This window comes from Orycteropus afer, unplaced genomic scaffold (genome assembly GCF_000298275.1).
Source record: "Orycteropus afer afer isolate SDZICR_OR568_19922 unplaced genomic scaffold, OryAfe1.0 scaffold00044, whole genome shotgun sequence".
NCBI classification, from domain to species: Eukaryota; Metazoa; Chordata; class Mammalia; order Tubulidentata; family Orycteropodidae; genus Orycteropus; species Orycteropus afer.
In genome coordinates, this window is record NW_006921631.1 from 14,889,607 (window position 1) to 14,902,851 (window position 13,245).

Genomic DNA, 13,245 nt, shown 5'->3' on the forward strand with positions numbered 1-13,245 from the left:
ATCCTTGAAGAAAAGGAACAAATGAATGTGGTGATCCTGGGCCACAGCAGCAGGTTGTGAGGAAGAAGATTTTCTTGGCTCATAAATAGAGTGGGTAAAGACACACAGGCTGATTGGGGCAGGACAGGTGGAGCAAGAAGTGGAGAAGAAGGAAGAAAGAGGCCCAAGAACCAGTAGATCCCCATGCCCAAAAAACAAATGCTCTAGATTTCTAAAGGGCAGTTTGCTCTCTGGGAACAGAAGACCATGTACACCCAGGGCTTGGTGATGCTCAACCAAGGGACCTGCCCAGCCCATTGTTTGTACCTCCCAGTAGCCAGTACTCAAGAGTATCATCCTGTTTAGTGAAATGGCTGCTTCCCTCTGCCCAGATTTGAGGACCTGACCTTGCAAGTTGATCTGCTTCTAACTGAGTGGAGCCAGTAATGAGATGAGTTGATACTTTCCGTTAGCAGCCCTTCAAGGTTGGGTCCATCTTCTCTGCAGGGGGAATATGCTAAGGAATCTAAGACAAATCTATCCCTCACAAAGCGCTGTTAAGGGGAGAGTGTGTAGTCTGTCATGACATTGGCCATTTGCTGCCTCATGTAAATGGGAAAGATCAGGGAGAGAAGTGCCAGTAGTATTTTAATCTGGGTATCAAATGGTAGGTGGCTATCTTCCTTAGAAACTGAGGCATGGGGAAATTTCACCAGGAGATCCTAAATACTACTGGTTCTGAAGAACAAGACAATTGCAATGGGAAGTTCCTCGCAGTGGTGCCAAAGGAAGGGTCACTGTAACCTTCCACCTGTACTGTTTCTCATCCCAACAGTATTTGAAAGGAATAAATTGAGCACAGAGAATGGTTAATTATTCACTTTCTATTTTCTCTAGAATCAAATAAGAATGTCAGGCAGAAATGTGGAGGAAAATTTTGGAAAGGATATAAAAGAGAAAGCTGAGAATTCTGCATATCCCTCACCAACAGGGTACTGAGGAACTCCTATGCACATGAGACACACTCAGGTACCTGCACCTCATATCTGAACATCCCAACAGATCAGGCCATTTGAGAACCGTGGGTCAGGAGTGGAGACACATGAGTCTGTTGGTTACTCACTATGCAGTTGTACATGACTCTCTGCTCTCTGGACTTCATTCTTCTATTGATTGAGAGAGCAGACTAGAGGCTCAGACAATCTATGATTTTATACCCAGGAGGACACAGTGGTCAGTACTAGGGACCATTTGTTAAAGACTCTTCAATCTCCACTGTGAGGTAGAGAAGCAGGGATGGGGGAAAAGGAAGTGTTCCCTCCTTTAACAGCCAGAAAAAAAAAAGTTGGAAGTTCTTTTGCATGTTACTCATGTTCCATTCCAATGGTCGAACCATTATACCGTCCATAACAAAAGATACTGAACCAAATGCTTCCATCACAGATCAACTGGCAGTAAAGGTCTTGACAAAATATTCCTGTGGCTGAGTGCCCCTTGTACCAGGTTAAAAATAAGAATTTCAATTTTGCAAACACAGAGTTGTGACATTTCAGGTACAGTAAAACCTGTGAAAGCCAGGACCCCTGTAAGGCAGAAACCTGTCAGAGAAGGAAAGCACAAATATCTTCCACTAAACAAAGAGTTGGGAGCTCTGGTAGCACAGTGACTAAGGCACTTGACTGCTAACCAGGAGGCTGGTGGTTCAAACCCACCAGCCACTCCTCGGAAGGAAGATGGGCCAATCTACTTCCGTAGTGATACTGCCTTGGAAACCCAAGGAGGGGTCGCTATGAGTCGGGTCCGACTCCATGGCAAACAACAACAACAAAAACAACAACAAACAAAGAGTTATAGAAAAGTAGTGACTGTCAAAGGCAGAAAACTTGTGAGACCCAGAGAAACAAGGCAGTCTTGTCGAGTTCCAGCTCTCACAGGTTTCACTGTATTTTCAAGCCCTGTTAATGTGAAAGCACACATTGCTGCTGCTGCCTGAAACCAACACTAATGAGCCCTTCTGCCTCTGCAGCCATCAAAAGTGGCATCAGGCATAAGGCTCAGACCGCATGCTGCAGCAGTCTACGCTGCAGGAGAACGCAAACCAGGCCAAGCTGAGACAAAGCAGCCTGAACTTCTTTTAACTTTGCAGAAATTTCACAATCCTCTTGCTTTGCATATGTATGTCTGGACCCAAAGCACTGAAATGGGGCAGTGTTCTTTCCAGACTTGGTTGGAGCAGTTGGCTGCAGCTCTCTGTGCTTATTTCTATATTCATACAACAGGAGCAGAGAGCGCCATTTCTTATCTGACAGATGGATATTTATTTGTATTTAACACCTTTTTCTTTCAAAGAATTAAATATCTTTTGCAAAGTTAAACAAACAAACCAACCAACCCTTTGCTATGGAGTCAATTTCAATTCATCATGACCCCATGTGTTAGGGTAGAACTGCTCCATAGGGTTTTCCTGCCTTTAATTTTTATGGAAGCTGATCACTAGGCCTTTCTTCCATGGTGCCACTGGGTGGGTTCAAACCACGAACCTTTAAGTTTATAATCAAGAGCAAACTATTTGCTCCACCCAGGGACCTTTGAAAAGGTGTCGGTGTTGGGTGCAATCAAGCTGATTTTCGACTGACTCCACGTGACAGAGTTTTATCCATTAGAATTCTGGAGACTACTGATAGTTTTGTGAAGACAGACAAAAATGACAGATATCAAGAAAGACAAAAATCTTGCAGCTTGGTGACAATTAGCAGTCAAATGCTAACTGGAAGGCTGGCGGTTCAAACCCACCAGCCATTCCTCAGGAAGACTGGGCAATCTACTTCCGTGGAGATACCACCTCAGAAACCCAAAGAGGGGTTGCTATGAGTCAGAATCGACTTGACAGCAGTGAGTTGGGTTTTGGTTTTTTAATCTTTATGGAAGCAGATCACCAGCTCTTTTCTCTTGCAGAGTTGCTGGGTAGATCCAAACTGCCAACTTTTCTGTTAGAAGATGAGCACTTAACCATTGCACCACCAGGGCTCCTGGAAAGGTAAGCATTAACATCTCTTTTCCAGGGCTGTGTTGTCTTTGGCAATAACTCTTCCAGTTACAAAATAAGTCTGTGGGAGGGCCACGGCCTAGAGTGCCAGAACTCAGATGCTCACCTCTGTGTTCTAGCCACAGTACTACATGCGTAAGTTTAACCTTGCACCCTCTAGCTCTCTGCCCATTCCCCAAACTCTAACACCCACCTTCCCGCCCCACCCAGCAAAACCAGACCATTGACCCACTCACTCTCCAGCCCACTTGCCTGGACTCCAGCTCCTCCATCAGAAGTGGGGCCAGGGCCAGGCTGAAGTTAGGGAGCAGCAGGGACATGGAAATGGCAGTGGAGAGAACCAGAGCAATTTGCCCCCCACACACCAGACACACAAGCAGAGGCAGGCGGCGCTGTCCCAGCATGCATAAGGCAGGGACTTAGGCAGTACACGCCAGGGCACTGGGGACCAGGAGAAGCCACGAGGACAAATGATAAATCTAGGGCCTGGGGAGGGGGGTGCAGAGCTTCTTATTTAGCACTGTTTCTCTAACTAACCACAGCACACACGACGGCGAAGCATAAATAGCCAATTACTTGTTCTTCAACAAGCGGAAATGGCAGCAGGTAGAGGAGAAATCTTTAAATAGCAATACTGAGCTGCACTAACACTTTCCCCATGAGATAGGCCAGAAACTGGCAAACTGTGAACAAATCTGGCCTACTTAACAGATGCCAGTCAGCCGCAGTGCCCCAAATCAATTCCGGAGTTATATGAGCCCAGCCCGTGGCCATGCGGATGCCAGCTACCTCCCATTTTGGTTCAAGGCTAGGCTGTACTGTCATTCACATCCTTGAACTTCTGTTCGATCTGAAAGCAGGAAGCTAGGGCAGCCAGGCAAGCCTCATGCTAGGTTGGGAGAGTGGTCAGGGGGGCTTTGGAAAAAAGGATCTGCTATTTACACACTGAGGTCTAACCTAGAAACACTGAAGAGTTGGTTGGATACCACCTTTGCCTATATACCTTTAAGGCCAGGGAAGGCTCCTTCTAGGCCAGGTTTGAGCCAATTTAGGGTGAGGCTGGGAGAGGCCTTGGTATCTTAGACCAATCAGAATACCCTGAAGGAGACCTAAGCCTTGTTCCAATTACAATGGAAGAACCAGATTGACCTGGGAGAATAAGCAAGGGTAGGGTGGGAGGTAGGTATATAATGCAACAAATGACCCCAAGAAAGCACCTGTCTGCAGGAAATTCTGTCTTCTTCCTTAAATCATCCCAGAAGCTACATGAAAATGCTGAGGTCAGAGTTTCACCCACTAGAATTCTGGAGACTGCTGGTAGTTTTGTGAAGACAGACAGAAATGACAGATTTGAAGAAAGACAAAAACTTTGCAGCTTGGTGACAATAGTCTGACAGAACAAGTAAAAGCTAACCTCATGCTGAACAGAGAAATCAATCCTGCTTGTATAGAAAAAAATCAATCGTGTTGGATTTGATCTATTTTAAATGCATGAAAGATGCCAAGGAGACCTATTAATCCACCTACATCGCTTATATAATTGTTTTTAGCCAAGGATATGGATACTAACAAAAAGCCTTCGGATCAAATGCTATGAAGTGAGTGGAGAAAGAAGAGCATACAGAAAGACCTGTAACTGAAGGCTGGCTTAGGACTGAATCTGTGTGCAGGACAAGAGCCAGCAGAGAGGGACACTACCACCCCAGCTGCCTTCCTGGGCAGCAAAAGCAATATGCAAACAGAAGACAGATGGTCAGAAATTACCTGGTAGGATGCTAGAGACTAGGAAAGGAGTATGTTCAAGAAGCTGTCAGATGACCTACAAGGTCCTGCCCAATCTGAAGATTCTGGAAGAGCCTATGAATCCCTATCCAAAATCGTCTCACCAAAGTGGGATTCTCATACACTACAGTGGCCTTTCAATCATTTGCCAGAAGTGAGTGTCAACCAAGGCACTGGTGACTATAATCAACTCAGAAGATTCCAAATGAATGAGAGATTAAGGGCACCTCAGCCTATGAAGTGGCTGCAATTGAGAGGCTCATGAAGCGAAACTCAAGCATCATACTGTTCCCTCCCTCTAAGTCCTTTGTCTTCCAGGAGGGAGGCAGTTAAAATCTGGCCAGTTCAGTGCTGGCCAAAGGACAGTAGCACAACTTGACTCTGTACCAGGAAACCATTCTTGAGGTTTCATCCTGACTGTGATAGACCCAGGACAAGTTATAAGTCTGGCTGCTTTGTAGACTGAGTGCTTCCTTCAAGCGCCACAACATTGTTGTGTAGAGTATACATTTGCAAATAGTTTCTCTTTAGTATTTAGCAGTGACTTCAAATTCAAATGCCTCTCTGATAATATTCATCATGAATATGCATCAATCCCATTCTCAGATAAGTAATAATTGCCTGGCAAATGATATGCTGAAAGAGAAAAGTATAATTGTCAAAGAATGGATTTGTATTCATTGTGAAACTTTTGAAAATGATGTGAGAGTTGAAGATGGACCCTGAACTGGAGCACTCGGGCTTTGTGCTTCTGTCAGCCATCACTCTCAGGGGGTGGGGACTTTCGGGACTGCCACACACTCATTAACTATAGCAGATGAATTAATTGATTTGACAAAGAGGACTGCTTTCTTCCCCCCCAATCATAAGAATCCACTAATGACATTCCCTCCTCTGTTGCTGTTTTGGCAACACCTTCAAACCCTCCCAGCAACAGCACATATCCTCTTCCATGGTCGAAATTTTATAAAAAGCTCAAATAACTAGGGAGCAATGTCCCCCTGACTCTGTTCTTCAGAAGCCTGGCTACCAAAGTCATCCAGGAGGCTTGTGCCTCAGATCAATGTGAGACTGTGTTCCAAGGTCTGTTCAAGACTCTTCTCTTAGCAGGATCAGGCAAGGCTGCTGGACGCTTGCTCAAGGTGTATGTGTGGGAAAGAACAGCTCTGACTGAGAATGAGAAGGCAGGAAGAGAATGAGAGAAGGTACAGCAGGGATGAGTAAGTGCTCCCTAGAGAAGTCTTCTCCCTGCCATTCTAGATACACAAGCAGACTCAGAATGCCAGTGCAGAGAGCTGCCCTACTGGATCTCTTTCTAACCCCCATAAATTTCGAATGCCCATCTTCTCTTTGTCTTCATCCATCCATTCAGGTCCTGCCCTGTCTGACTTGCACTTTAGGATTCAGCCTTTATTTAACTGGTATGAGTGATATCTATGTCTTTGTCATTCCGTAACTGCTTGTGGTGAAGATGAAGCCAAGACTTCTAGGTTCCAAGGAAGATGTTGACTACACTGCCCTTCGCAGAAAGCAAATGGAAGTAACTGCTGCTAAATGCAGCATAAGAAATCAGTTCCCTTCCCACCACAAAACAGTAGTAGCCCAACAAGTCTTTGAAGCTCAAGTAAAACTTTGATCCAGAGAGCTAAGCCAATTCTTCTCATTGAGATTCAGATCATATACCTAAATTCCTGTAAGTTAAATATAATTACAATGAATTCTACGCCAATATTATATCAAATACTGCCTGGAATAAGTGGCTCACTGATGGAGGCTTGGAAGCCTGTCTTGGACATGGAGGTTAAGATGGCAGGGTAGCAGTCTTTGCAAGGGAGATTGGCACCAATTCACACACTTCAAGCACTTCTAAGGGTGGTATCTTAAGTCAGACCTGTCCTGACTTGGAAGGCATCCCTCCCCCACTCCAAACAAAAGGAAAATAAGTCAGGGGAGGAAAGGTGGAATTGTGTGCATCTTTTTCCTTGATAAGATCAAGTCATTATCCAACAACATCCAGCCAAGCCAGCCAAGCCCAATTCCGAGCAAGGGATACATGGAAAATCAAAAATGTTTCTTTCCATTACAACTGCATCCCCCATCTCTCACCCTCCCAACTTCCCATGTACCCAACAAGCAATGATCGAATAGCATGAGCAGTTCCTTATGGGCTCCCTAGGTTTTAAACCTGCCCTGAGCCCCTGGCTAGGGAAGGTGCGTCAAGCCCATGATAGTGGAGCCTGTGAAGTAGGGAGGAGGCTGAGGAGAACCTGGGCCACAGCCACTTGTGTCTGCTGCTGCTGCTGCTGGAGGAGCTGCTGGAGGAGCTGCATCTGGTGGTGGGTGGAGAGCGGTGTCCCTGAGCCCAAGTCCGGTGGTGGCTTCGAGGATGAGGAGGGAAGTAGCATCCTGGGTGAGGCTGTCAGCATGGGCTCCTGAGGGTGGGGTGAAACCTAGAGGAGAAGAGACGTGGGATGTGACACATGGACATCTTTAGAGCGCTCGCTTTTTCTGTATATACATGGGCATGAACGTGGGCTGAGTAAAATAACCCACTTACAACCCCCAGCTGGAAATGCTAACATCTTCAGTGGAAATACAAACAGGGCCCAGGAAGAAGATGGTGTAACTGCCTGGGCTGGGACCACATAGTTAGAAGATCATTGTGTACACTTCTGTAATTGGTCCAATGTGGTGGGAGATAGGCAGCTGATACTGTCCCATCTCATGCCCACCACTTCCAATTATATCATATTGTTGAGTCACTTGAGGTCCAAGACTCACAGAAAACTATTTCTACAGAAGTAGCTACCTACCACTCCACTATGAGAAGAGGAAGGAGGCAGCTTTAATCCTTTACTCTGCTGCATCTTTAAGGCTTCCTCCTTCAGGGTCTGGACATTTTCATGTGTTGGGCATTGGAGGCAGAGGCCATGTGAGAGGAGGGTCCCTAAACCCTCCAGTGCCTCCTTTCACAGTAAACCCACCAGAGAAGAAAGCTTAGACATTAAAACAAATAATGATTGGGGAAGAGAGCCTCCCTCTTCAGCTCAAAGTAGTTTCTGTCCCCTCCCCTCCTAAATCTCTCCTACAATTGGACAGTTCTACCAAGATTACTCCTACATTTATTATTTGACTCCAGGGAAGGACATTTTGTTTCTGGTAGTTCTATTGCTGGTCCTTCTTCAGAAAATGCAAGAAGAAGGCACTTAAAGACAGCACTATTGCCGCTTGGTAGGGAACAAATTGGGTGCCAAAGAAAGTATCAGGCAGACCACTCTGAAGTGTATTATCTTCAAACTACACAAACTTCTCCCTCTGATGAGCTGGCCTAAGGCATATGAATGAGGAGGAAAGAGGGGTATCTGAAAGACCATTCTTTAGTAATTTTCCTTCTAGTTTTCTTTTCCTTTGTCTTCAGGTTAGAATTAGGTCTCAAGGTGCAACCCCCCCCACCCCCCGCAAATCTGGATTATTTAGTCCCAAGTTTTTTCTTAATATGAATCATATTAAGGAACTCCTTGGAGCTTCAGTCATGCCACCTGTAAGATGTGAGGGCTGGGGGTGATGGCGCCGAAGGTGTCCTCTCAGTTTCTAATATCCAATGAACCAACTTCCATACTCCACAGTGCTATTATACAGGAGTGTTAAAGGCACACAATCTCTAGCTGCAGGCAGAAGGAGCCAAAAGTTACTTTGCTCCATTAGCTGAAAGCAGTTCACAGGGGACTATGTTTGTTGGTATGCAAGGATTCCTAAAAACCAAACCAAACTCACTGCCATCAAGTCGGATCCGACACATAGCAACCCCTCCTTGGGTTTCCAAAGTGGTATCACTATGGAAATAGATGGCCCAACCTTCCTTCCAAGGAGTGGCTGGTAGGTTTGAACCGCCAGCCTTCTGGTTAGCAGTCAAATGCCTTAGGCCTTGAACAAATACTGTGCAGAGATGAGATGCCATTAGGGGCAGAGGGTTCTGGGGAGAAGGGGACATAAAATGTATTGGGGGGGTGGGTCCTGGGAGGTAGGAGGGCAAGGCACATCAGGACCAAGCTCAGCAGCTCTCTGGAACACCACAGTACCTACAACTTAGCACTGTGGGCTGAGTCCCAGAAGTCAGGCCCCTCAGAAAGGAGGGGGCACATGCTTAGGCACTGCCACTGTGCTGTGGAGTGCCTTACTCTGAAGCTGACCCAGCAAGAGCTACAAGATGACTGGTATTGGCTAAAGCTGTGACATAGGCTATTTCAGTAGGCAGCGGGGGTAATATGTGCAGAGCCCCTGGATGGGCCCCTCTTGACTACCTTTGAGTCTGTGTGGGAGCCTCCTTCATTCCCAACTGCATCAAGGTCGGTTACCCCTCGGCTGAACTCCAGGACATCATTCCCTGGTAGTGGGACCTCTACAGCATCGATGTCAGTCTCCTCTGCAGTGGCTGTAGTGGCCCTCTCGGCTCCAGTGAGCTGGCGGCCTGCAGGGACAACATAGGTGGCAGGAAAGGGAACTGTGAGGTCAAGAACAATGCCCTCCTTTGCCTAGCACTTACTTTTTACTTACTGTTGCTAGTTGCCATCAAGTCAATTCTGACTCACGTGACCCTATGTGTGCAGAGTAGAACTGGTCCATAGGTTTCCAAGGCTGTGTGTGACCTTTCAGAGGCAGATCACCAGGCCTGTTTTCTGACATGCCCCTGGGTCGGTTTGAACTACCAACCTTTATGCTAATAGTCAAGCACTTAATTGTTTGTGCTACCCAGGCACTACAAGTTAAGCCTTCAGGCTCCAAAACATTTTCACGTATCTTTTTACTCAAGTACACTAAATTCCCAACCTAATACATTTTAAAATGTTTTTAAAGTCCTGAAACAAAAGGAACATTTCCTCAAGTCTAGACTTGATTGTTTTGCTATGTTGGCATGATATTTATATCGATAGAGTGTGGTGACTCTGGAAGAAGGGGGACAGTCACATTCCCAGCTTAGGAATGGAATCCAGCCAAGGGAAAAAGCCCTCAACTGAGAGTCCAGAGGTGTGGGGTGTTTTGGTTACCTTGTGCTGCTCTAACTGAAATATACCACAAATGGGTGGCTTTAACAAATAGGAACTTATTCTCTTACTGTTTTGGAGGCTAGAAGTCCAAGCTCAAAATACCAGGCTCTAGGGTCTGGGTGAAAGGCCCTTGACCTTGAGCTTCAGCTCTGTCTCTTGCTCCCGGCCCACTGAAGCTGAAGGCTTTCTTCACTCAGGCAGCTGCTGGCTGCTGAGGCTGACAAACTCAAGGCTGACAAGTGAAAAGGCACAGTCCCGATATTACTAAACCACACCGTAGGCCATTGATTAAAGTCTATTAAGAGTCCTAATATCGGCAGATAACATGGCAGGCTGCTGAACAACGACTCAGCTACATGCAGAATTAAAGCATGTCAAAAGCTGGAGACCTTCCTCAAAATTGCTTCTTATATATTAGAAGCAGCCCATATCCCTAAAGCAGCTACTCAGCTACTCCAGTAGATTCCACCATGGAGTTAATTACCAATCTCATCATGGGGAATAACAACATCCAGCTGCCCAGCCACTCAAAACCAGGCCCAGCCAAGTTGACAAATAACCTTAACTACCACATGGGGGGTTTCCCCACCCATGCCCTTAATAAGCTATAGGATAAGGGGCAAATAACCTAGTCCCCTGTGCTCCAGTTTCATCAACTATAAAATTAGAGAGCTGAGTTCTATGGACAGATAAGTTTACATGACCAAAGAATAAGTGCAGGGAAATCTGAAGCCCTCATCCTAACACGGTATCAGTCTCCCACCCCTCAAAGCCTAATTCTGATCCTCCTGCCCAGAGCAAAAGCCTGAAAAGAGGCCTGCAGAAGGAGGCAGTGATAGGAGGAGAGAGACCGGTGGCTGGTTCTCCACACCTTCCTTATTCAACCTTTCTACTTCCCACTTTTCCTCCTTTTCACTGATGACAAAGACTATGTCTTTGATTATACACATACCATATTGCTTAATACCAGTGTATGAAAGTCCTAGTTGCTATTTTTCTTCATTCTCTGTCTCTGTTTCTCAGACTCTATACAAACAAAAGATAATCCCTTAGCACTTCACAAGCAATATTTTCTTTCTCTATATCTGGGATGTAGAGGGTCAGCGAAAAAGAGGAAGACCTTTATCAAGATGGATTGACACAGTGGCTGCAAAGATGGGGTCAAGTATAGCAAGTATTGTGAGGACAGCGCATGACCAGGCAGTGTTTCATTCTGTTCCACATAGGGTCACTATGAGTCTGAGGCCACTCGACGGCACCTAATAACAACATAGTATCTGGGATTAGGTTCATCACTACCATCTTCAATTAAATTTCTTAAAAGCTTTCAGAGACTAAGCACCAAGTATAAAACTGAACAGATTCTCTAAGCGGGAAATACTGATAGCTGATTCTCTAAACCTCAAGCCTACTCAGAGAACCAGGCCTCAGTTTGAGGAGCTGCCTTGCAGAACAAATCATTCTAAGAAGTCTTCCCATGCAAATCCACATAAGTCTTCCAGAGAAACAAGAATAGTATTTAGATAGTAAGCAGTATGCTTGGTTTTCCTCCTGGCTACTTCGGGAACTGGGGAGATGGCTCTGCTTAGGGTTGGAATGGTGTGCAGTGGAAAAGATAGTCTTGGACTGAGGCCTGGTAGAGAAGACCTGGCAGTTCTTCTCCTCATGCAAATCAGGGGGCAAGGAGCAAAGAGAACAGGCTGCTTTCTACTACATCCCTGTAGGCAGCCTTCTATCACATTCCTGCACTCTTAAGCAACCTCCATGGCTCTAGTTTAGCCTGAAAGAAAGAAACCTCATGGGTAACACACTGGCTACTTTTCAATAGGTAGATGAGGTTGGAGGAACTGAGCAGCTGGTTCTCCATGTCTGTATAGAAATGAACATGGTGAAATGGGCTTGCATTTAAGCAGGAGAGGTGGCCATCAACCATAAGGAGGAATAGTGCCCCCTGATACTTAGCACATGGTATCAGACTTGCTTGTCCATCTATTTCCCCTTCTAGATTTGAGGTCAGGGATGTGTCTTATTCCTCTTTCTCCTAAGGATCTGGCACAAAGAAAGTGTTGATAAATACAGGATGAAAGAAACAGTGTCATGACAGGGTGGCAAAACAGGGAATTAGACTATAGGAGCAACTCACCATGCTGCCATTCTGGAGATCCTAATAAACCAACCAACCAAACCCACTGCCACAGAGTTGTATTCCGACTCATAGCGACTCCTCCTCGGGTTTCCGAGGTGGTATCACTACGGAAGTAGATTGCCCAACCTTCCTTCTGAGGAGTAGCTGGTGGGTTTGAACCGCCAGCCTTCTGGTTAGCAGTCAAATGCCTTAGGCACTACACTACCAGAGCTCCTAATAAGGAGAACTAAGTAGCGCCAGACACAGGGGGTTTGGACATACCTATGCCAAAAGCCCAGGGTTGGATCAGAAAATCTCTCAGGTTATAGCTCTGTTCTGGGGGAGTCAGAAGAACACAAATACCTCACATCTATTCCATTTCCATAAGTGGAGTTCTAAAACTTAGCCTGAAGTGAAGTATGTGTCTGAGAGATATCCTGCTGCCCAGTGGATTCTATAATGATCACATCTGGAGTTCTGTAGACTAATCTTTATAGATTTAATATAGGTAATAGGTACAAAGCAATATAGAAACAGATCTGTTAGAAGCCAGACAGGGGAGACTAAGGTAGGCAGAAGGAACACGCTTGATGGAGGGCTAAAATCATTGTGTATTTGTCTGTTAGTGTATCAGATGAGAAAAGCTCTAGAGGAGGAGCCTCAGCTACTGGTCTTCTTTAAATCCTATAAGATAAAAAGGAAATCTTGTACTTATAACTCTCCCGACATCAAGAAGCCCAAACCAAAAAATACAACCCACTGCCACTGAGTTGACTCTGATTCATAGCGACCCCCACTGGCTTTCTGAGGTGGTAAATCTTTATGGAAGGAGATTGCCCTGGTCTTCCTTCCACAGAGTCACTGGTGGGTTGAACCACCAACCTTCTGGTTAGCAGTCAAATGCCTTAGGCACTGCGCCACCAGAGCTCCTTTCAAAAGGCCCAAAGGATATGAAAAAGAATGGTATGAATTATATGAAAAATCTTCAGGCAAAATCAGGAAATTTGTGGGATTGGAGGCATGGGTATAAGATAGTGCTACTCTCTGACATCAAGACATCAAAAGACATATTGCATTGGGCAAATCTGTTGCAAAAGACCTCTTTCAACTGCTGAAAAGCAAGGATGTCTCCTTGAAGACTAAGATGCACCTGACCCAAACCATGGTATTTTCAAGTATGTGAGAGGTGGACAATGAATAAGGAAGACCAAAGAAGAGTTGATGCTTTTGAGTTGTGGTGTTGGCAAAGAATGCTGAAAGTACCATGG

General features: G+C 45.6%; 1 protein-coding gene across 1 annotated transcript in view; it reads right to left on the reverse strand.

Moving 5' to 3' along the window:
* LOC103194374 (carboxyl-terminal PDZ ligand of neuronal nitric oxide synthase protein) overlaps positions 1-13,245 on the reverse strand; it is a 560,749-nt gene that overhangs the window by 23,444 nt on the left and 524,060 nt on the right. Inside the window, exons 7-8 of the mRNA XM_007937765.2 lie at positions 9,109-9,275; positions 7,075-7,257 (exon numbers count right to left, since the gene is read on the reverse strand). Coding sequence (XP_007935956.2) covers positions 7,075-7,257; positions 9,109-9,275 — 350 coding nt within the window. The remainder of the gene's footprint in view (positions 1-7,074; positions 7,258-9,108; positions 9,276-13,245) is intronic.